The 24,962-nt window shown below is 37.0% G+C and overlaps 1 protein-coding gene across 1 annotated transcript in view; it reads right to left on the reverse strand.

The window, feature by feature from the left end:
- Positions 1-919: 919 nt before the first annotated feature.
- Positions 920-24,962, reverse strand: part of LOC128998680 (unconventional myosin-XVIIIa-like) — an 85,918-nt gene continuing 61,875 nt past the window's right edge. The window contains exons 22-33 of the mRNA XM_054424913.1: positions 21,578-21,697; positions 20,583-20,816; positions 19,330-19,484; positions 18,646-18,769; positions 18,338-18,487; positions 17,788-17,953; positions 17,084-17,337; positions 15,937-16,134; positions 15,146-15,406; positions 14,170-14,501; positions 11,402-11,473; positions 920-5,327 (exon numbers count right to left, since the gene is read on the reverse strand). Of these exons, the coding sequence (XP_054280888.1) occupies positions 5,249-5,327; positions 11,402-11,473; positions 14,170-14,501; positions 15,146-15,406; positions 15,937-16,134; positions 17,084-17,337; positions 17,788-17,953; positions 18,338-18,487; positions 18,646-18,769; positions 19,330-19,484; positions 20,583-20,816; positions 21,578-21,697 (2,145 nt within the window). The 3' untranslated portion in view covers positions 920-5,248. The remainder of the gene's footprint in view (positions 5,328-11,401; positions 11,474-14,169; positions 14,502-15,145; positions 15,407-15,936; positions 16,135-17,083; positions 17,338-17,787; positions 17,954-18,337; positions 18,488-18,645; positions 18,770-19,329; positions 19,485-20,582; positions 20,817-21,577; positions 21,698-24,962) is intronic.

Consider the following 24,962-nt stretch of genomic DNA (forward strand, 5'->3'; position numbering starts at 1 on the left):
CTTTGCAACCATCAAGCACTCACCAACTTGCAACTATTGATGTTTTAAAGTTGCTCACCAGATATTTCACCATTGAGTAAAAAACATATTTTTGAGTATTTCCATGCTGATCAATACCTTGTAAAGGCTGGTAAATCCTAGCTGCCAAATACCCTGTGTTTATGACACAGCACTGCCGATCACTAGTTTTATCAAGCAGCCTATGTTTTGTAAAGGCTGGTAAATCCTAGCTGCCAAATACCCTGTGTTTATGACACAGCACTGCCGATCACTAGTTTTATCAAGCAGCCTATGTTTTGTAAACGCTGGTAGTCATAGCTGCCAAATACCCTGTGTTTATGACGCTAACTCAACACAAAATAGTCAAGTACAGGCTAACCTCAAAAACGCTTTTTTGCTGAAAATTGGTTTTGGCAAGGGTTTTGTAATGGATAGGTTTAACAGCAGACTTACCTTATTGACGGAAATAGAAACACTGAATTTTCATAAAATCCTAAATTTTGTTGTTTCTGTTTCTGCATTTTCATATATTTTTTTACCAAGATATGCCTTTTGTTCAACCTTCCCATTACAAAATTCTTAAACACATTCGTCAAGGGTTACATACCTTGACCTACTTGTCAGGTTGAGCCTGATGACCGAGCGAGTCGACAAAATTAATTTTCTACTGTTTAAATTTTTTTTTAAACAAATCATTCGACTGTCCCTCTACAACATTGTCGTGACTATACTTGTTTACTGTCTTCGTAAAATGTTGACATCATTCATGTGCTTGCATGCAGGATTAATAACACATATTACTTTGATTTGATTATGTAAATAAAATCCATTACTTCTGCATTTGAATGATTAACACTAGCTACAAGGACAGTTGTAAGGTGCATAACCACCTATAAACAATGAATACTGAAATTCCAATAATAATCATTTTATTTCATATAATGGTAAAGTAAATATTAAAACACTGAGAGGATGAAAACAAATTCAGTTAAATATATAAATATGAAAACTACTATAAAAGGTATAAGTCCAGAAACAAAAGAAAATATAAATTATATTACACCCTTCACATGGTAACATCAAAACTGTTTGGATACAAAAACTAGATAACTATATAACATTGTGCTTTGGTGCCTCAAAATAATTTGAAATCATTAATTGCTCAATAATAAATAGATGTAATCTAAGTTTTATCTCAACAACTACACATCCAAATGGGGCGAATTTCAACAAAACATGTTTTCAGGATGTATAAAAAACATTGCTACACTATTAACCCCTTGAGTGCCGTCATGCCTATTTCTTATGGATAAATTGTCGAGCTAATTTCAAAGGAAAATGCAGTAGTTTATATAAAATACAATTTTAGAGGTTTCTGTGTATTTTTTTAATTTTGTGCATGAATAAATTCTCTATGAAATGGTTTAAGATATCACAAAATTTCACAATAAATTAGGACCAAAAAATATTTTTTTAAAACAAAAATTATTATTTAAATTTATTGTTACTATGAATATAAGTTATGCTAAACAATTTTATTATTTTATTCAACATAACAGTCGGATCAAAATTGATGTATAGATAATCAAATTTAGTTCCAAACAAGTTTGAAAAAATTCAATAAAAATAATATATAACAATCCCAAATATGTGGTTGCTAAGCAATGCCAAACTGGAATTCTGTAATATAAATAACTATTATGTTTTACTTTGTTGTCAGTGAAGATTGTTATCATTACTAATAAATAACCTTTGCCAATGTATAAAAGAAAAAAATAGTGAAAAACTTCTCTAGCCGTATTCGCACACATAACTTCAACTTGAAAACCACAAAAAAACGTCAAACAGATGATACCAGATGTCATCTATGACGAAAATGGATAAAATGGTGTCTGCAAACAGACCAAAGGCAACGAAAATGCTACAAAACTGATATCCGGTAGCTTTTGAATCAAAACAACGTGTTTTTAAAGCCAGTATGTTGTTGGGTGTTTTAATGGGTACTTAAATGTAGGCATCAATATCCCATATTAACTTTTTAGCGGGTTATACCAGGAAAACTAAACTCCGCATACCTTCATAAGAGACAAAACTGCACTTTTTGGTCGGTATAACAATTTTGCCCGGGACCCCGAAATGGGGTTTTTTTGAGGTAGCTCAACAATTTTAAATGTAAAGCCCCATCGAGTGACACCTCATTTTAAAGGCCTTTATTAAAGAAGAATATCAGAGAAAACTAAAGGTCTCTATCTCAACCCAGTACGACATGGCGGTCATTTGAAAATTCATCGTACAGTTTAACCTCATTAAAAGTTTCTCTCAGGCTGATGAAAATTTAAAATGATTGCCATGTCGTACTGGGTTGAGATAGAGACCTCTAGTTTTCGCTGATATTCTTCTTTAATAAAGGCCTTTAAAATGAGGTGTCACTCGATGGGGCTTTACATTTAAAATTTTGGAGCTACCCCAAAATACCCCATTTTGGGGTCCCAGGAAAAATTGGGATACCGTCCAAAAAGTGCAGTTTTATTTTTTATGAAGGTACAGTGCCGGATTTAGGGTACTTGCGGCCCTAGGCCAAATTACTTGAGCGGCCCTCCCCCTGTGGTGAAAATTCCTTGCGATAGCGGAAGTAATAGTGACTATCTCCTATACATCAAGGGGACATCATCATCGACACCCGTGATCCTGGATGAAATCGTGGACATCTCTCCTAAACCAAGTCAAAGCCATCATAACTATGATGGCTTAGTGATCATAACCATCCGGGACCGCAGTAAAATCGTGAACATCTCCCGCGGGCCACAATCACGGGGACATCATCATCGAAACTTGCGATCGCGGCAAAGTCGTGTTAAAAACCTCTCCCGTAGACTGCGATCATGAGGACTTCATCATTGACACCCCCAGCCGCGGCGAAATCGTTAACATCTCCCGTGAACCGCGATCACGGGGACATCATCATCAACACTCGCAGCCGCGGTGAAATCATGAACATCTGCCGCGGGCCGCAATCACGTGAACATCATCATCATCGACACTTGCGATCGCGGCAAATTCGTGTTAAAAAAATCTCCCATGGACTGCGATCTTGAGGACTTCATCATTGTCACCCGCGGCCGTGCCGAAATCGTAAACATCCTCCTCGGTAAGCCACCACGGGGACATCCACATTGACACCCCCAGCCACGGCGAAATCGTTAACATCTCCCGTGGGCCGCAATCACGGGGATGCATCGTCAACACTCGCGGCCGTGGTGAAATCATGAACATCTGCCGCGGACCGCAATGACGGGGACATCATCATCGACACTTGTGACCGCGGCGATATCGTGAAAATCTCCCGCACACGGGCCGCAATCACGGGGACATCATCATTGACAGACAACTCGATACAGCATCTAATTCGTGAACGTCACCCGCGGCCGCGGCTAAATCATGAACGTCTCCCGCGGGCCGCAATCACGGGACATCATCACAGGCACCCGAGGCCGCGGCAAAATCGTGAACATCTCCCTCGGTCCACGGAGACATCATTATGGTCACCTGTGATGGCGGCAAACTGGTGGTTTAAAATAAATTATTTTTTAAAAATTTTATCTCAAAAAATGTTTTTCCCAATCCTCTGCGGCCCCCTCTTGCTTGCGGCCCTAGGCCGCGGCCTAATCGGCCTAGTGGTAAATCCGGCACTGTGAAGGTATGTGGAGTTTAGTTTTCCTGGTGTCGCCCATTAAAAAGTTAACCAGGGGTATCCACACATTTGCCCAACCCTGTATAAAATACTGAGAGTCGCCGTCAGCGACGCTTGACAATTAATATATTATTTTATTATCACATTGCTTCGCTATGAGCGATGCTACGGCACTAAAAGGGTTAAGGATAGTACCTGTAAAGTAGTACCTGTAAAGTAAACCCACAATTAGAATAGTTTGTTCAATGACTAAAAAGTATAAGCTAAATCTACAAAAACATAAGCATTGTTTTGGAATAGTTTATTAAACACCATAACATAACAAGTACAAACAAAGTAAAGCACCCTCACAAGGGAAATCAGTGCCAATATTATAAGTGTTTCACAACTTTTTTGGAGTACAAAGAAGTGAATAAAATAGAAAAAGTTGAGAAAGTGATACGAATAACATACTGCTAGGTTAGGAGTTCGAACAGAGCAAGGAAATTTAACAAATTTAATATAATAATAATAAGGTAATAAATAATGCTAGGCACTGACATTGTTCCATTCAAAGTATTATCATAGTAACAATTATGTAAGATTCCACGGTGAAAAACATATTTTAATGTTTTAAAAGGTAATTTTATTTCACAATTCAAAGCTTAAACAATTTTACTATGAAGTGTTATGTTTGAACAAAGTAATTCGAGTAAAAATAACGAACAAATTAAACATACAAGTTGATCGATATTCGTAATGTCTAAATCTTAAAATAACTTACATAAATAAGTAATTTTATAATAAATTCCTCTACATTACATCTGCAGGCTACAGGACCACCATGTTTTATAAACAGCAAATTCAGCACTATCACTTGGCATTCAAGTTGTTTGCAGCCCTCAAGAATCACAATAAAACACGACTAACTACAATTCAAACCCTGACACGATAGGAAAATAATATATATGTTCATTTATTTATTTGCCGCTAACTTCTCATTTGTACAGGTATCAGAGAGCAAATCTATTACAATAAGTACTCGATTAGAAAATTCGCTATAACAGTTAAATATTTAAACTCGACAACATCTATTTGATACAGAAACCTTTATATTACATAGCTGCCCCTAAAAATAAATACAATATTTAACGAGAGCGAATTAACATTAAATACAATATTAGATGGAATTTGTACAAAAATTAATCGGTACAGAAGCTAATAATACATTTGAAGGGAAATCCCGATGCAACACTATACTACATCACTTGTAACATTTACACAGATTTATATAATACATTACAAGAACAAGAACCGATGGTCCGCACACCGTCTGCCTGGATAACTAAAAGCGAGGTGTGTTCCTTGAGTCCAAGACCCTTCTTATCTTATCTACACTACTCTATACATAACAGTGAAACAATTTATAAATTATACTCAAAAACAGTTCGACACTACATTCTATGTGGTGTTTTCGATTGATATTTTGTACCATAAGTATTTCCTAGGGACAAAGCAGCACAGGGATGGTAAATGATAAATTAACATGAAGCAAAAATACTGGGTTTCGCCCCTATGTTACGCATTTGAGGAGTCTTTCGTAAACGGCTCGTTGAGTCTTCTCAGTCTAGATCCACTTCGGTCAGCAGACTGATAGCTAGAAAAAAATTATTTTAGAGTGACTGCACAAATAGTTTGTATTGTTATTATTTTCATGTTAAAAAAAAAACAGTAAAACCGTAACAAACCAAATGATTGGAATTTAAAAGGCATTTTAGTTCAAATAAATAAACAACAGAAGCTAAAAAGCTAGATTAATTACTGTGATCTTCAAATATACAACTGTGTAGACAAAATATTTTTCTTAAAATAATCGACAATTGTTTTTTAACTTGATCTCACACTATAAAATCTGTATTTTCAAACGCACCATTACTTTGTTGGCTAATTGTCCAACTATCCACGCCACGGCAGATAATTCAAATTTCCTGTATAATTTTCCAATTGATTTGAATTTTTAACTATGACTTCAGTTAACCCCAGTTTTGATTAACGAGGTGCAGTTAAAAGGGGTTTACTATATTTGTTCATTAGTTTAAAACCAATTAACAAGTTAACAGTACATTGTTGGTTGTTAACAATGGAACTCTTGTAGTTTACTCAAAATAAACACCAAAAATAAATATTTGACATGTTTGAACTACTAACACAAACGTAACCTTTCACCAACAAGAAATTGTCGTATTGTTTCTATATGCAGAGACAGAAATAAATATACTTGAGAGTAATGCATAATTTCCATTAATATTTACAACTAATTTAAGGTACATAACCTTTGTATATTATTGGATTGGTTAATTGTAAGTGGATGTATTGGTTCACTAACCTGCTATCACCAAGACCAACCTAGTTTTATAACTTTCATCCATGAAACGGCAATGTATGTCATATTTAAGAGGCTAAATTATAACTATCCAAGTAATCTTAGAGTCCTCCAATAAAGATCGTTTTTGACACCTATGATGATATTTTCTTAAAATTACTCACTCTTAGGAGGTCGTCCTAAGTACATAAGAACACTTAACACATACAGTCAACGAACATAAGCAAAACATGATTAAATGCATGGCCATAAACATTTTTAACTACGGTACGACAGTGGGTACAGGGTGCAGGTTAGCAAGTTGTACGGCCATGTATTTTACCGTGTTTTGTCTATGTTCGTTTGTGACGTGTGTTAAGTGTTTTTTAAGACATAAGAGTATGTATTATGAGTGAGTGTAATATATAAGGCTATATTACATTGCCAGAAGAATATTGAGTTTGTGTGTGTGGTTGGCTGCACTGCTGAGTGACGTCACCGACTAGGAACGATGGCACGAAGCGGAGTGGAACGGCAGTCGGAGTTGTCATGCAATTGAGTAAGTCGTCCCAAGTATCGGGTTCCCTTTTAACTTATTTAATTAGTAATACAGTTATTACATTTGGCGACGAGGATGGGATATCGGAGTTTAATCCGTACGAAGAAGATATTAGTTCGTATTTGTTACGTTTGAAACACTTTTTCAAGGCCAACGAGGTCAAGGACGTGAAGCAGGTCTCCATCTTGATTACTGTAATAGGCCCTAAAATATTAGCCGTCCTCACCGATCTTATTTCTCCTAAGAAGATTGATGAAGAATCTTACGATAATTTGAGCAAAATCTTGGAAGATCATTATTCTCCTAAACGCCTTGTGGTCGCTGAGCGTTATACTTTTTATAGTCGATGCCAGAAACAATCTGAAAGTATTGCAGAGTTCGTGGTGGCAGTGAAGCATTTGGCTTCGACGTGTGATTTTGGAACATTCTTATCGGATGCACTGAGAGACAAGTTAGTTTCGGGAATTAAAAATGAAGCAATTCGTCAAAAATTACTTTCCGAAGAAATGGATTTGAAGAAAACGTTGGCTCTTGCACTCAGGCTTGAACAGGCCGAGAAACAAACAGGTATATTCTCGAATACAAGTGTTCAGGAAATTTCCAGGTTTCAGGTCAAGAAGAATGCACGTGTTTCCAACCGAGGTTCAAATTTTCACAGTGCGGGATCTAAATCAAATTCAAGTGATGTGAAGGGAGATATGTCTCAGATAAATAAGTGTTTTCGTTGTGGCAATCCAGAGCATAGGGCTAATAATTGCCCGTATAGTAATTACAAGTGCCATGGGTGTAAAAAGTTGGGTCATATCAGTAAGGTTTGCAGGTTCAAATTAGAAAATCCAGTGAAAAATTCCATAAAAAGTGGTAAATTTAAAATCCATCAGATGGAAGAGGAAAATAGGCCTAGGCCTAGTGATGGTCCAGATGAAGTGGAGTTTGAAAGTTTGTCTTTGTACAGTATGAATTCTGGTGATCATGTTTCTGCCTTTAAGGTAAGCCTAGAAATAGAGAATGTATCCGTATTAATGGAAATTGATACTGGCTCGGCACTAACTGTGTGTCCTCAAGAATTGTTTAACAAATATTTCCCTCATGTACAATTGAGTACTGTAGATATCAAGTTGCTTACATATTCAGGCAATGAAGTCAATGTTATTGGACAAGCTTTAGTCAAAGTAACCTACATGGACCAGACTTATCAGTTACCTATGATAGTCATTAAGATTGATCGTACGAATCAGCCTATGCTGCTAGGCCGTAGTTGGCTACAACATATTGCTTTTGACTGGAAATCTATTTTTACTTGTAATTTTAATAGCCTATCAGGCAGTTTTAAATCTAAGGGTGGTGAACCTAACCTAACCCTAGGTAAGGCCGATGAGCCTAAAGTCGTTTCTGGTTTGAAACAAAAGTATGCCTCTGTGTTCAAAGGAGGTCCTGGTGAAATTAAGGATGTTGAGGCACGTATTGTGCTAAAAGAGGATGCTGTGCCAAAATTTTGTAAATATCGCCCTGTTCCTTACGCGTTGCGTAAATCAGTAGAAGATGAGATTGATAGGATGATTGCTGAAGGTATTGCTTATCCCGTTACCAGCTCTCAGTGGGCTACTCCTATTGTGGTGATTCAGAAGAAAAGTGGGGTGCGACTCTGCGGGGACTTTAAAGTAACCCTTAATCAAGTGATCCAGTCGGAACACTATCCCTTGCCTCAACCGGAGGACATTTTTGCTACTCTAGCAGGTTGTAGCTGGTTTTCAGTTTTGGACTTGGAGGCAGCGTATCTCCAACTTCCTGTGGCGGAGGAGTCCCAACCACTCTTGACTCTAACTACGCACAAAGGCTTAGTGCGTTTGCGACGTCTGCCGTATGGTTTGTCTTCGGCTCCGGCTCTCTTTCAAGCGGCCATGGACAAAATTATTGGTGGCCTACCTGGGTCAGTGGCATATTTGGATGACGTACTGGTGGGTGGATCTTCGCAAGAGGAAGCGTTGTCACGCTTGGAGAGTGTTCTTCAACGTCTTCAAAGTTATGGAGTCAAGGTAAATGATTCTAAATGTAAATTCTTACAGCCGTCAGTACAGTACCTAGGCTACTGTTTGTCGTCCAAAGGGATCAGCCCGCAGGAGGGTATTTTGGAGGCGATTCGGAACGCACCCGAGCCAACTTCAAAGGAAGAGTTAAGAGCCTATGTAGGCCTTATAAATTATTATGGGAAGTTTATTTGCAATCTTTCAGACAAACTTAGCTGTTTTTACGATCTACTTCGTAAGGATGCACCGTGGGTATGGTCATCACAATGTTCTTCTGTTTTTCAAGAAAGTAAGACATGGGTATTGTCTTCAGATGTCTTAGTTCATTACGATGTAAATAGACCATTAGTTTTGACTTGTGACGCAAGTCCACGAGGTGTTGGTGCCGTGCTTTCGCACCTTATTGATGGAGTAGAGAGGCCTATTGCCTTCGCATCGAAATCCTTGAGTGCTAGTGAAAGAAATTATTCACAGTTGCATAGAGAAGCTTTGGCTCTTGTTTTTGGAGTAAAAAAATTCCATAAATATATTTACGGTAGGAAAAATGTTGTGTTACAGACTGACCATGCTCCTTTAGTGACAATCTTTGGAAATAAGCGGGGAGTTCCCTGTGTCGCCGCTGCGCGTCTTCAACGATGGGCCCTGATCCTCTCCGCCTACAGTTTTGAAGTAAAGTACCGCCGTGGCTTGGACTTGCCACATGCGGACGCTCTTTCGAGATTACCGTTACCTGATGACGACCAATTGGAGCTGGATTCCAACTACATCTCTCATGTTTCTTCCCTGGTAGAGGCCTTTGACTGTTTCAAATTGGTGAGTGATCTCAATCCTATTACTGCTAAGGATATCGCTCGACTTACTGATACTGATCCTGTTTTGACAAAGGTCAGAGATTTCATTTGGCATGGATGGCGTGATAGTCAAGATTCTGAGCTGGTTGCTTATTTTCGAAGAAGGGATGAGTTGTCCGTAGAGAACCAGTGTGTTTTATGGGGTAGTCGAGTAGTGGTGCCAGAGAAACTGAGGAGTGCCGTTATCCAATTGCTGCATGATCAGCATCCCGGAATAAATAGGATGAAAATGTTAGCCCGAAGCTTTGTTTGGTGGCCGGGGATTGATAAAACCATTGAAGAGACTGTTCTCTCATGTCATGTGTGTCAGTGTACAAGGAATGCTGTGGCTAAGGTGCCATTATGTCAGTGGCCTAGAGCTTCAAGTAGGTGCGGAAGACCCACTAACAAGACAACAAATGCTCATAGTTGTTGATAGTTTTAGCAAATGGCTAGAAGTGTTTATCATGAAATCTACTACATCGTTTAAAACCATTGAAAAACTGCGTACGCTGTTTGCGTCTTTTGGCCTACCGGAAGAATTGGTCAGTGATAATGGTCCCAATTTTGCTAGTGGGGAATTCAGAGAATTTCTGAGCAACAACGGTATTAAGTTTACGCTCTCACCTCCTTACCATCCTGCCTCGAATGGGGCTGCAGAAAGATTTGTACAGGAAGTCAAGAAGAACCTTAAAAGACAGGTTATGGCTAGTGGTTCTGAGACCATTTCTTTACAACATAAATTGGATAATTTCCTCTTTGCATTTCGCAACACACCCAGTACTGTCACTGGTGTTACCCCTGCGGAATTGTTCCTTCAATGGAAACCGAGAACTAAGTTGACAATGCTTAAACCCTGTTTATTGTCAGCCATTGATAAGAAGAGGGAGGCGCAGAAGGAAGCAGCCGATAACCATCGGGGAAGTTTCAGATCCTTTGTGGAGGGAGAAAAGGTGCTTGTGAAGTCAGTACGGCAGGAGATCATTTCTTGGATTCCTGGGAGAATTTTGGAGCGGAAAAGTCCGTCTACTTATGTGGTGAGCGTCCTGGGAGGTAAAATACGTTTCTGCCACGCTGATCATTTGAGATCTAGTAAGTTGACTGAGGAAGAGGAAGTTACAGTCAATAGGCCGGTAGTGCAGTCTCCGATCAAATCCCCTGAGAACAAGTCTGCTGTGGGAATACAAACTCCGCCAGAGCGATCACCTCGTGTCATGGAAACTCGGAATACATCACCAAGACAACAACGGAGTGTAGGCCTACCAAAATCTCCAGCTACGCACACTACAGACGAGCATCCCGAAGTGCAGCCCAGCCAGCAGTGCAGCCCGCCATCACTTCGGAGATCTCAAAGGACTGTGCAAAAGCGGCTTGACCTTTAAGTTAAAAGGCCGAGTTAGAGAGAGAAGATTTTATGTTTATTTTATTTGAAGAAGAAAAGTTTATTTAGTATTACTGAAGTATTTTGTGAAGCTTATAAACAAACAAAAAAAATTGTAAAAGAAGAAAAAAAAAAAATGTTGATTTGGCTTAGCCTAGAAGAAAAAGGTTAGGCCGTTAGAGAAGAGTTTTATTTTAAGTTTGGGCGAGTGTAATATATAAGGCTATATTACATTGCCAGAAGATTATTGAGTTCGTGTGTGTGGTTGGCTGCACTGCTGAGTGACGTCACCGACTAGGAACGATGGCACGAAGCGGAGTGGAACGGCAGTCGGAGTTGTCATGCAATTGAGTAAGTCGTCCCAAGTATCGGGTTCCCTTTTAACTTATTTAATTAGTAATACAGTTATTACAGTGAGAATATTTTTGACTTCAAAATGACACCATAGGTGGACACCAGAGCTATTTGGACAGTAAGGTAACTTAGCCACTAGTATACTGTATATATTGTTTGTCGAGTAATCTGGAAGGCAATACAAAAATTACTATGTATTGTTGTATTGATTCACTAACCTGCTGTCACCAGAATCACCCAATGTTAAGCTGCGCGCAGTCAAGACTTCGTCGGACCTTATAGATGAGTCACTACAATCACACAAACATGCACTACGGCATTAGTGAAGGTTGTTAGTGAAGCAACATTATCACTAACAAAACTAGAAGGAGAGGTAGGGGGAATTGATAAGTAACTGACTGCCATCGGTTAACCAGTTATACAGGGTGTCCCGGAACTCTCTACCAATATTTTAGGGCATTGATCCTGGGTAAGAAACGTACCTAAATATCATATTTAAATTGTTCGGAAGTCCTTAGTTACTCACACAGCCGCCATTTTGTTTCTTTAAGTTATACATTTTTTTCTAAAGAATGGTAACATACGAAATGGAAACTTTGCACAAACATTTATGACAACTAGACAAAGCTACAAAAAAATTATGAAGATTTTTCAAATTCATAAAACAAAATGGCGGCTATTTAAAATTTTCTTTCTTAAATAACTCAAAAACCATTGATTTTACAAAAATTTTAAATGGCCGCCATTTTGTTTTATGAATTTGAAAAATCTTCATAATTTTTTTGTAGCTTTGTCTAGTTGTCATAAATGTTTGTGCAAAGTTTCCATTTCGTATGTTACCATTCTTTAGAAAAAAATGTATAACTTAAAAAAACAAAATGGCGGCTGTGTGAGTAACTAAGGACTTCCGGACAGTTTAAATATGATATTTAGTTATGTTTCTTACCCAGGAGCAATGCCCTAAAATATTGGTAGAGAGTTCCGGGACACCCTGTACATGTGTCGATTTAACTGCCCCGTATTTTACAAAGTGATGTTTCTGTTTACAATTTTTTCATATTAGTATGCATATAATTGGTTTTTACGGGTTGCAAAAATTTTTTTTGTCATCAGCAAAAAAACGGTTGTTTTTAATAAATGTGTTGCGGGTCTAAAGTAGCATTTTTACTCCCTAGGTAGTAAACCCTTTTTAGTCCCTAGGGAGTAAAAGTCAGCTGCTGTAAACAGTTGTTGACGGTATAATGTACAGTAGCACAATCACAATAGACAAAATTATTGAATTGTTTACTAAAAAAACTGATATTTACAATAGCAGAATTGAAATCTAACTGAAAGTAGTTTTGAGAGGTTATCTTTCCATGAAAGGTTTTTTATTTTTTAGCTTAGTTTGTTAATTAATGATACAATTTTAAGAAAAACATAGTTCACCTCGGCTTTGCTCGATCATGACACTTGAGCTCGTGTTGAAAAGAGTCACTTTACGCCCTAGGTATGAAATGTACTATTTTAGTTAGTTGTAAATTTTATTTTTCTCTCCTTTAACATTAAAAAATATATTTTTTAATGATAATGTTTTAACTCCTAAAACATTATTTTTTGTATTACTGAACAAGTGCAGGGAATTAATATAAATATAGTACATAACTTAAATTATTATGAGACACAGCACAAAGGTGACAAGTATTATTTTCAGGAAGAAAAACTAAATATCAATAAAGAATGATAATTAAAAAAGATCTTTTGTTTCAAAAACCACTATGCACTTGTTTACACTTTTCTTCTTCTAACCTACAAATGCACAGAATATAACAAAGACTAAAAATTATCTGATTAAAAGACGGAACATTTGCCAGGAATTGTTAAGGAAATGACAGGATATCAGGCTTACCTATTATAGCCTACATAAAAAAGACTAAACATTTATTTTTCTCTTAAAAAAATATCAAATTGGCGAGGATATGATGGGCTCAGGAGTTAGATTAGGGTATTTATAAAAATTAGAAGTTATGACAGTTTAAACTCAATTTACGTTATGAATTAAGAAAAACACAAAACTACAGGAAAGGAAACCCATCTAAGGAAAATAATTGTTAAAAGCAGAGACTGAACAAAGGTTAACAAGTGAAACACTATCAATAACTTTTGATCGAAATTTAAATTTTGGTAAACTTTTAATTTTTAATAAGAGTTTTAATTCCAATTTACTCATTTTTTGTTCATTTTGTAACATTCTCATGATGAATTTAGTTTTAAAATACAATATATTTATAAAATACATATAATTCAACAATAAAATTTTTTCAAGTTAACTAAAACAAACACATATTATTGTGGTCTTAAAAAATAGTTTGAATTTAATTTATTGTATTTGAGTACACAAAACAACAAAAATGAATGTTATAAATTTATTGAAAGCTGATTAAATTGCACTACATAAAATTAGGGTGTCTACCAAAACCTGGAAGCTAAACCAAATTATATAACAAAAGTAAAACTGACTTCGCCACTCTCAAAGACTTCAAAATATTTCAATATTTCACTCACATGTGTTTAAAATGAGATTGTTATTAATAAAAACCAAATATGGCTGAGTGGCAGTGTCTTGGACTTACAAGCCAAACGTCGCTGGTTCAAGACCAGTCCCCTGATCTATATTTTTACTGTGGTGTCCACTGCCTCACCAAGAAGAATTTAACCATCACGATACTTAGCTGACTTTATATGTACACAGACCAGTAAGATAAACATTTATTTCTAAGATGAATTTTTAAGTTTTGTTTGGATTATAAAAAATTGGAGACCAAAGTTTGAAAATGAAGATAATCTACCAGATAGCAAGATCTACCAGTAGATGATGTTATTTTACAAACTTCATGAGGTATCAGAACTTATAGAAATTTGTTTAATCCAGGTTTTGGCGACATATTGTGAGTTACTGAGTCACCAACTGTAAGCAGTTGTATTGTTACGTTGGGGTTGTTGTTACCTGTCAGAGGATGCCGCAGAGTTGTCGTCCGCATCCTCCATATCTCCCTCGATGGCGCACTGCAGGTCTTCAATTCTCTGCAGAGCCAGACGCAGGTCTGACCTTGCGGCTGCTGCGTCTGACTCCGCTGTATCAACACTCTTCTCCATCTCTCTCATCTTTGCCTGCGCCTCTTGCTCTTTGCTTGTCAACAGGACATTCTCATCTCTCAGCTCCCTGAGTTGACGATTGCAGGTTTTGATTTTTTCTTGAGCCGAATGCTCTCTTGCTTTCATTGCTTCTACTTCGCTTTGAAGCCTCTCATTGTTTTCTTTTAGTCTTGTTATTTGCACCTGAAATCACGTTAATTTAGCAAATTTTTCTTAAACAAAAGGAATTTTGTAATGTGTTGTGGCCTATTATTGTGTACCTTTGTAAGTCCATGGTCTGTACTTTTTTAGGTAAGCTAACCCTACTTGATTTTTTTAAAAGGAATTCAGCTTAAGTGATTATACCTCCAATAGTTATTATTATTTGTTGGGTATCAAACTCTTATGTGGGTGGCAAACTAAAATAATTTATACTTGGGGAATCGATCAAATATAGATGTAAATTAATTAGTTACACAGGACAAACGAGGAAGTCGCCAGCGCATTCAAACAGAACTTATCCCCACCACACTCAAATGTAGATTATCATAAGGATAAATATGACATCCTGTAAATTTTCCAAAAACAAAATTGTGGTAGACGCGTTCTGCGATTGCAATAGTAAAAGCTTGGCATGACTCGGTTTACTCTCTTTAAAATACCCTGAATTTCAGTTAAAGTCCAACTATACAAATTTTTGATTATCAGAATGGGGTCTATTCCCAATTTATTCGGATGGTTGGAGTTCTACTTTACTTGTAACTGTAAGCACAAAATAAAAATGTTACTAGCAATTTTAAGACTATCTTTTACTTATACTTAAGAACCTTTGCCGTAATCACACTCACTTGTAATCGAGATCGCGTCGTCTGCTCCAGTTCCAATTTGCTCTCCAGTTCTTTGGTTTTCAGCTGTAGTCGTTTGACAGCCAGGGAGGAGTTGGGGTCGTTCATGGTCTCCATAGATTCAACTCTTGTAGACAGCTCCGCCAGCTGCTCACGCAGAGAAGATCGCTCAGTCTCTAGCTCAGCGATGCGGCTCGCTTGCTCCTGCAGTGACATCTGCTCTTGCGACAACTGCTGTACTGTCGCTCGATACTTCTTCAGCACCTACAAAATTCATTGTTGGTTAGTTGTGGTTCTAAGACTTTCATGAAGGAAAAACTTCATAGAGATGGTTGGTCAATAACTTGAAAAACTGTAATTTTTTATATGGGTATATGGACTGGAACTTGCACAATCGCCTCCCTAGACAAAAGTAGGCTAAATAATTGAGGAATATGAAATTAAATTATAAGTAGAACAATTTAAATTTGTGAAAACTAAAAGAAAACTTTGAATTGATTCTCCCATACTCTTTTAACAACTTTCTGGGATAAAATGTCAATTTACGTTTGAACTTGTGGACAAAAAAAGATAGGTTAAGATTTGATTAATTATAGTTTTAGGTTATAAAGAGTAATGTGTTTAAAGTAGCACAGTTTTGAAAACTTTGTGTGAGAAGTAAAAATATAATTTCATTTAATGGCGATCAGTAAAAAAATGTTTTTTGGTTCTTGTTCACTCATACTAAATTACCCTAAAAGTTGAACACACTTTTGAATTCTATTACTATAGAAGTGCTGAGGGGATATACTTACATCAGCGAGTTCCTCTTCATTCTCGTCCAGCTGTGACTGAAGCTGGGAGCGTTCCCTCAGCAGAGAGGATGCTCGATCCTCAGCCTCCGTGCGAGCCTTGGTGGCGTCCTCGAGTGCAGACGCTGCCTCGGAGCGCTCAGATTCAGCAGCTTGCTTGGCTTTGACTGCCAAAGACCTTGCACACTCTGCATCCTCCAACTACACATATCAACATAACTGATTAATGAGAATATGATGAATTCTTTTACAACTCATACTGTGGGAATGCTCAATTACATATGCTAAACATATGCTTCAGTAAGGGGTGGTATCAAGAAGTCAACTGTATAGTTAAACTATAACTAAAAAAATATGATACGGTGCAAAAATAGTTAACTACGAGGATTGCCAGTGAATTAAGGTCTCCATTGAGCTCCAGTTGCTTACTTCATCTTCTTCTATTGTTCCAATCCCATGGGTAGATTGGTCTTGTCATAGCATTCTAAAAAGTTTTAGAAGAAAAATTGACACTCCTGAAATGTTTGGATCACGTTCCGTAATAAGATTTCTGTAGGAAGGAAATAATAACTTGTGATTACTGCTGAAAGTTGGCAGATGCAAAGAAAAGTGTTTTGAATGATAACATGTGCATAAGTGGCTTAGAAAGTTTCCAGAGAGGTGTGCACATTTGCACATTGGGCCAGCAATAGGTAATATGTTCTGTTTCCATCGAGGTAACGATCGAATTTCAAGAAACATTGCTTGCTGATTGGTGTGTTTAAGACTTCCAACGCTGACCATAGTCCTTGATAACTTATAGAGACATCCTCTTTTTATTTCAAAAATCCCTCTTGTTCAGTGAAACCATGGTCAAAGTTTCAAACTTGGCTGATGAAAGACAGCAGTTGCTCTATAACATAGGAAATATTGAGCAAATTTCTTAATATGTGATCGAACAATGTTAATTAACGACTGAGACCACAGAAATCAATTTGTAGAATGCAATTATACATGGCGAAAGCATAACTTTTCTTTCACAAGGTTTTGAGACTTAACTGATACATAGAGGTGGAACCAGATAGAATAGTAGTGTAGTGGATGAAGTAAAGAACACAATGTTACTAGTTCACTTAGCTGCGACGGGAGTCCGATGGGGACCCAGACTCACCTGGTTGCGTAACTGTCGCATAACAGCTTTGTTCGGAGCGTCTGACCGGGATTGTTCGATGGTGGTTTGAGCATCCCGGAGCAGAGCCTTGGTCCGCTTGAGGTCCCTCCGCAGTTTCTGCAGCTGTTCCTGTTCGCTGCTGCGGTTGCTGTGTATCTTCTCTTCGTACTCTGCCAGTTTGCGTTCCATCTCGTGACGCTCCCGTAACAATAGAGTTCTCTGCTCATGCTCATTTTCCAGTTGACATTCTAAAGCTAAAATCACATGATTTTTCTTTATTAAAATGTGTTATTAAGAGATTTTAATACTGAGCTTACAAAGCTTTTTTTAGTTCTCCAACATTTTAAAATAGATTAAAATCAAGTATCACTAGGATCTCTGAACATTTGAGTTTTTATCAATCTAGCAAATGACAATTTTTAAGCTACAAAAAATTAACAACCAAAAAAGCAACAAAAAATTTCATCAACAAACATACTACTGTAAACAATATTACGGATTGTAAGTACGATTGCAGAAATTCCTATACAAGGTTTGGTACCTAATGTAAGATTTTAAACCCATAAAAAGTTTATTATTCACCACATATTTTAATAGTTGATTCTTACTTCAAAATATTTTATATATTTTAATTAATTACTACAAATAGAAACCACTATTAATATAAATTTCTCTGTTACAACATGAAATTGCCTGAGTAGTACCTTTGACTTTCTTGTGAGCGTTACACCGCACCTCCTCCAGTTCTTCATCTCGCTGAGCTAATTCCTTCTTGTTCTCTTTACGTATCTGTTCCAGTGTCATCTCCAATCTCAGCTTAGCCTGCTCCAAAAGTTGGACTTGACCTGCTAGATCATCTAGCTCCTCCTCCTATCATAACAAACACACCACCGACTTAGCCTTACTGAAACTGCTGCTACATCAATTGAATGAAACTTTACACTCTTTAATATTCAATTGACAAAGAATTCAAAAGACAAAAGTACTTACGAAAGTACCTGAAATTTGTACAAGCTCTTAAGACAAAATCCTAAAATGGTAATGATTTTGAAATTCAAGAGTTATTTGTTATCTTGAGACACTCTGTATCACGGTTTACAAAACAAAGCATCCTATGTGAAGGCAATGTATGAATAAATTGCTTTTCTTACCAAAGGGCTCTTGCTATTGAGGGTCTTTTCACTGAAATACTTTGTTGAAAACAGTATGACAAACTTATTTTTCAGTTGTGACATTAAAGTATGATAAACACACCTGTTCTTTAACTTTGTTCTGTAATTGGTGTTTGGCCTTCTTCAGCAAACCTACGTCCTCCTCTGTGCTTCCACTGAATGTTAGTTCACTGAGTTCAGCGGTCAAACTGTTCACTTTCTGCTCTTTCAGCTCCAATTCAAGTTTTACCCCCTAAAACAGGTATTAGAATAATTAACAATGAAATCTTTAGTTTTAAAAGTCACAGGAATACGATAAAGAAGAAGAAATTGATACACACTTAAAACTTACCAGAATAAATTTTACCCTAGTTAATACTCTACATGTTAAGCAATCAATGACTAACTTACGCTTAAGTTTTGCTCCATCGTGTATTTGTCTGCTAGAGCCATCTCCTTCTCCCTCAACGCTCGCTCCTTATTGGTCTTTTCCTGTCGCAGTTCATCTGTAAGCAGCTGGATTTCTGTGTCGAATCTGAGGAGTACAAATGATTAACCTTTATACCACAAAAATAAAATGTTATGACGACTTAACAGTTTTTATTGAGTGTCCTCAGGAGTAAGTAAGACCTCATGAACTCAAAGCTTTCTATACCCTCCATTTATCCTAAGAGCCCAATGGAACCACTATGGTAGCCTTATAGAGAAGAATCATCGGGGAGAAAAAATTGTGATTGATTTTAACTGTTATTACATGTGAATATAGTACTGTCCCATATTTCTACATTATTGTTACTGGTTGACTTTTGCAGCTGGTGCCGTGTTTGCCAGAGCGTAATACTATATGAGAGCCTTAACGATGATCCATTGGCTAATGTTGTTGCAAAACAATAGAAGGTTAGTTAAAGCAAAGCCAAGGGCAACGCAAAGAATGAACTCTGAGTTAGACAATGAACGATTGACTGTTTTACGAGCAACATCCCTTGATCGAAAAATTAATTCACTAAATCACACTTTCTTGAAGCGACATTGAATGATTTTGAAAAGTTTTCCTGGTGCTAGGAATTGTTAAGCAGCTATCAACGATTTACTTACTTTCTCTGTTTCTTCTCCAACATGTCGTTCCTAGAGTTCTGCTTCTCCAGGAGCAATCTCAAGTCGTTCATCTCAGAGGCCAGTTTCTGGGTTTTCCGCTTCCACTGTCCAACGACCTGCCTCTGCTCCTCAACCTCTTCATAAGCATCTGAGAGCTGAAGAACACATCACAGAACATAAGTTATATTATAGTGTATTGTAAATTGTCTATCAGGATTATTGATTAGTAAGGCATGACTCTAAGGCACTACTACAAAATAATGTAATTTTTGAATAACGATAACCATTCCGTTTGAACAACCCAAAATTCAATTTAACTAAACAAGAACACACATAAAAAAAAATAATAGAATGTTTTATATAAATCAAGGGAGAATAGTAATATTTTCATAGAACAACAATATGTTTTTTAGGTTTTTCTAATACAGGTTAAAAGTTTAGAGAGTAGAATATATTATTGGAGTAGTTTGTGAAGCTGAACATTTTCGATGGAAAATTATCAAATAGAAGAAAGAATGGTAGCTCTTAATTGACCCTGAATAAATCAATTGCTGCTGGTATTAACTGATTGACATGGGAAAAAATAGAGGTTGGTTTATCCAGCCATAATTTAAAAACAGTATGACCAACCAGTCTGACCAAATTTCTAAGAATCTAGTAATTTCCGTTTCCATCCTTATCACAGTAATAAAATATAAATATCCAAGCAGGTATAGTTTTGTTATGAACTTGACTTTGTCAAATAAATTTTAGTGTGTATAATTGAATCGAGTAAATAATTTTATTGCCATAATAGGTGTTCGTGTAGTGGGTTTTAATCAAGTATTCATATTTTCAAGAGTAAAAGGACAGTACTGTAATATAGAAGAAACAGATATCTCTATAGAGTATAGTAAATCAGTTTAGTTATATCACCAACTTGATCAGTTTGCATACTTTAATTGTTACTTGAGTTCAATAAATGAAAAAAAAGCAAAACTAAACATTATTTGCAACTATATTTTGCATTCATTAAACACAAATACTTGTTGGTGAGGCCAATTACCACCTAGGGTATCCATGGCCATGGGAGTAAGAGTAAGTAAAATACAAATAATACATTAATTTCTACAGTATTTTGCATGACTAGGTTTCATACACGTTTTACCTGACCATATAGGTTATCTGACCTCAGCGTGTTCCCGTGAGAGTCTTTAAGAGACAGTAACCTTTGATATTATCTATTAAAGGGAATTGCAATAAAATATCCGCACCTTTTTTTCAAACTGTTTCTTGAGTGCCACAAGCTGTTCTAGATCGTCCTGATGCTGTTGTTGTAGTCTGCGTCGGGTGAACGCCAGCTCTCGCGCAGCTCGCTCATAACGCTGTTTATACGCAGACTCGTCATCACCTTCCCCCTCTAACGCTCCGTTCAACTCGGAGCTGCGACTGTACATGAGCTCCATCTCCAGTCTCTCGCTGTTCTCCATCAACTGTTGCTTCTGTTTCTGTTAAATGAAAGAGAAAAAGATATCAATATAGGTAACACTTTACACAAATTGAGTTTGAAAGTTTATCCAATAAATTTTTCCTTGAGTACAGCTGTGGTCCCATTTTTCACGACAAAGAAATACAGAAAGATATGGAGCTACTGCAATAGTGTGAATCTGGAAAATTAAACGATTTTCATTTTTGAAAGTTCTGTAAGCTTTGCAATTAACTGGTTTTCCCAATGGTAATATATTTTACACAATTATTTGGCTAGTAAAAAAGGTACAGCTTGTGCTTAAGAGTGAAATAGAATGATAAACTGTTTTGATAATCGTTTAGCTACAGTGACCTGCTACTCTACGGTTATCAAAGATGTGTTCAATCGTACGCTCCGGGTGAAGACATTTTGTTGCTGTGTAACCACAAACTGTGGTTGTATGTTTGTAATGATTTTAACCTTATAAAAACCTTATCAAGATGAATTTATTGTAGAACAGTTAGGTTTCAAAATTTTAGATTGTGCCTAAATTAAATCATATTTGCCAAAGCAAACTAAAATAGGAAAGAAATGTGATGCAAAGTTGCTTGCAATGTTTAATTATATGGTCTAGTATCATCATAACTCATGATAAGAATCACTAGGTACAGTATACGTTAATTACACAGACTTTTGAGTACTACAGCACATTAAAGCTGGATCTATTCTAATTCTAAATTTTAAGCACTTGTCACTAAACATATCTTGGTGACCTTTGCAATAATTGTAATGTTTTTATACCTGGATATCTCCTAGTTCTTTCTCCAGCCTCATTTTCTCCGCACTCTCCATCTTCAGTCTCTGATTGGCTAGAGCTGCAGACGAACGTTCCTCCGCAAGGTCCATCGTCAACTCGCTCAACTGAAACGTAATTTGTATGTTCAGTGGAATCTCGATAACAAAAAATATGATAGTAAAATGTTCTCTATTACCGTATAGGTCATTATATATTCAAAAGTAAAGTGTCCCTAAAATAGACCGGGGTACACCGACCTTTACACACTGCTAAGGTGAGAAATGTCTACTTCCACTTAAAAAAATTACAGTTCTCTGTTTCTTGTCCAAGAGATATGATGTAAGTCTTCTGAAATTTTACAAGTATTATCAATATCAATATCAATCATTGAGATGGGGACGCCACCTAGGTGCGTATTTTAACCCAAATATGAGTGAAGGATGAGTGTAGAATGGTGTGAGATGATCTGTGTAGCTTTGTAACTGACTAAGATCAGCAGTTTCATTAGTCAGGATCATTTATTTAAAGCCCAATGATCAGGAACAGCTGGGTCCAGTTTCGAACCATCAGAAAGCTACTGACTTTTCTCAGGATCGAACAAGCGACCTTTTGTTTACTAGGCGAGCACTATAACCACTCAGCTACCCAGCCAGGATTACATTTTGTCTCAGGATGTTTTTGTTTATTGACAGCATCTCAGGGGGGTGGGATTTGAACCCGGGACCTCAGGGACCGAAGTCCCGCGCTCTACCCACTACACCAGTCGCTCCCCTGTAATACCAACTTTTAACTGTAATGTTAAAATGTACATTAGGCTATTAAATTTTGTTTAAAACTACTTTGTGTTTGTTTTCAACAACCTTTTTTGTAAGAAGTCCAACCATCCAGGTTTTTTTACAAGCAGAATTGTATATAAGATAAATTTCCCTGAAGAAAATACAACTTTTGGGTTTTTATGGTTTTAAAATTATAACAACCTCCTATGTGTTTGAAGTTTTGTAAAGCACATTTGTGGCAATAATTATAATTATATCACAAAGAGCTTTGCTGTTCTTTTTGTACCAAACATTCAGATAAATAAAAATTTCACGGGATATTAGTGGGCTAAAAATATAGACCTACAGATATTTAAATCAAGCGAGATGCTTTTGGATCTTATCTCGTATAGACATCCCAACACTCTTTCTACTTTTAGCACAGGACAAAAGGCTTAGGCCTATAAAAAGAATTAGAGGCAATGGAAAGACTTTTAGTGATAACCTTTTAGGATTTAAAAGCAATAATTTACTGAGTGCAGCCTATTATAATTATCATTATCTATAATCTCTGTTCCGAATACAGTATTTCATTTGATCAAGTACAGATAAAGATGTTTGCTTTGTTTATTAATTTAATTCAATACTTTTGTGATTCAAAACTCAACTGAAAATAATACAATATTTCTAAGAAGGAAATAAAACAGAAAAATTGCATATCTATAATCTCTGTTCCGAATACAGTATTTCATTTGATCAAGTACAGATAAAGATGTTTGCTTTGTTTATTCATTTAATTCAATACTTTTGTGATTCAAAACTCAACTGAAAATAATACAATATTTCTAAGAAGGAAATAAAACAGAAAAATTGCATTGTATTACTGCTATTCCTCAAATATGAAACTATAGCTGGTACAATATTTACTGAAAATAGAAATAGAATGTGGTATATTTATTTGAGTCAGCGTCAATAGCAAAGTAATAAACTATGATTGCTTCCTTTTCCATCTTGAAGTCTATAAATAAGTTGATGGTGTGCATTCTACTGCAGCGGCTGTAGCCATCACAAATTTATTTTTTACAAATGTGTTATTAATAGTGAAATTATCAAAATTTAATTTATTTTGACAAATTATTATTTAATAGATTTTCATCAATTAATTTGTAGAAGAATCTTTGTATTGGATTTAAAACACCCAAAGCAATTGATGTTTGATTTTTATTGTCATAAGTGCATATGATGTACTTATCCGCAAAGTAGACTTTTAAAATTTGTTCATGAATCATAAAAGATGAAGCACTCAAGGAAAAGTGGTTAAGTAGATTTATCGATTGACAAAGGTTTTTGAAAAACATTAGTCTTTGTGTTACGATGATACTCAAACATAAGTGGTTGGTTATGAAATACAAAAGAATTATGGTATAATTTGTTTAGGATTTTTTAAATTTAGAGTTTTTCTACTGTAACTGTGTTTTTCAAGGCATTTCTTTATGTAAAAACGTCAAGCGCTTTTCGCCATAGACTACAGTATTGCGGTGATCTAAGGACAGAATATTGTTACAGTATTAGTTAGATGAGGGAGCCAGTAGTGATGACAGATATGAGATGGATAGTTTGGGCAACTGGTCTTGAACCAGCGACGTCTCACTTATCAGCCCAAGACACTTCCTTTCAAAGTAATGTTAATTTCCAAGGATCTTAAACACAAGGGGAAAATAAGTCTTTTAAAATGTACAATAGATAGATAGGATTACAAAGAATGGCAGCAGTTACCTCGTCCATCTCAGACACCACATCACACGAGTTGCTACACACAGATTTGTCCCGACCCCAGTATTGGAACCCTCTAATCATGATGTTGGACACACTACTGCTGCGTTTCACAGCGCGTAGGTCTACCGAGGGCTCTCGATGTCCCAGCCGCTTCCATTCGTCCATCACGTGGTCGGTCCGCTGCAGAAACTCACTGATCCGCGCAGACAGCTGGGCCGAGCTCGTCTCTAAGTCTTTGCGCCCAGGCACTGCGGCACGTTGTTGCCTCCTCATGCCCATCACGAAGCTACTTCCGCCCGACACCGGTTTGTTCCGTCTGAGATAATCGGGGTTGAAGGAGTCGCACCTCTGTAGCTCCGCGTTGCCCGGAGGGTAAGACTCTGTGATGGAGTCCACTTCGCTCGTCGTAGAGCAGCAGGAAGGTGAGCGAGACGCCACGGAGAGTCGTCGCAACATGATGGGTTTGTACTTCCATATTGTCCGGCCGACCGAGTCTGCGCGTCGCTCATCTGTGACAGACGTGGACCGGTGATCCTTCGACGTGGAGGGGACGTTGTTGGTAAACAGTTTGTGGAATCGCGAGGAGTCCGAGGAGAACATGTCCGCGCGAGGCCGGCCGGACACTGGCCAACAAGTGATCTCGGCTCACATTCTGGCACTTGGCCAGTCACTCGCCGACACTCTACATCTTGTTTGTTACAACTGTTTCCTTGGATAAACAATTCACGTTAGAAAATGTCTTATTCGAATACTCTCAGATGGAAATAAAGCAGTAAAGCATTTTTAATGATTTAAAAAACAATTATTTTATGTAGGCTTCAAGGACATTGAACTCGTTATATCCTAATGGCTGTGCATT

The sequence above is a fragment of the Macrosteles quadrilineatus genome, unplaced genomic scaffold (genome assembly GCF_028750875.1).
Source record: "Macrosteles quadrilineatus isolate MER2022 unplaced genomic scaffold, UCM_ALF_1.0 Scaffold_7__1_contigs__length_78375512, whole genome shotgun sequence".
Taxonomy (NCBI): domain Eukaryota; kingdom Metazoa; phylum Arthropoda; class Insecta; order Hemiptera; family Cicadellidae; genus Macrosteles; species Macrosteles quadrilineatus.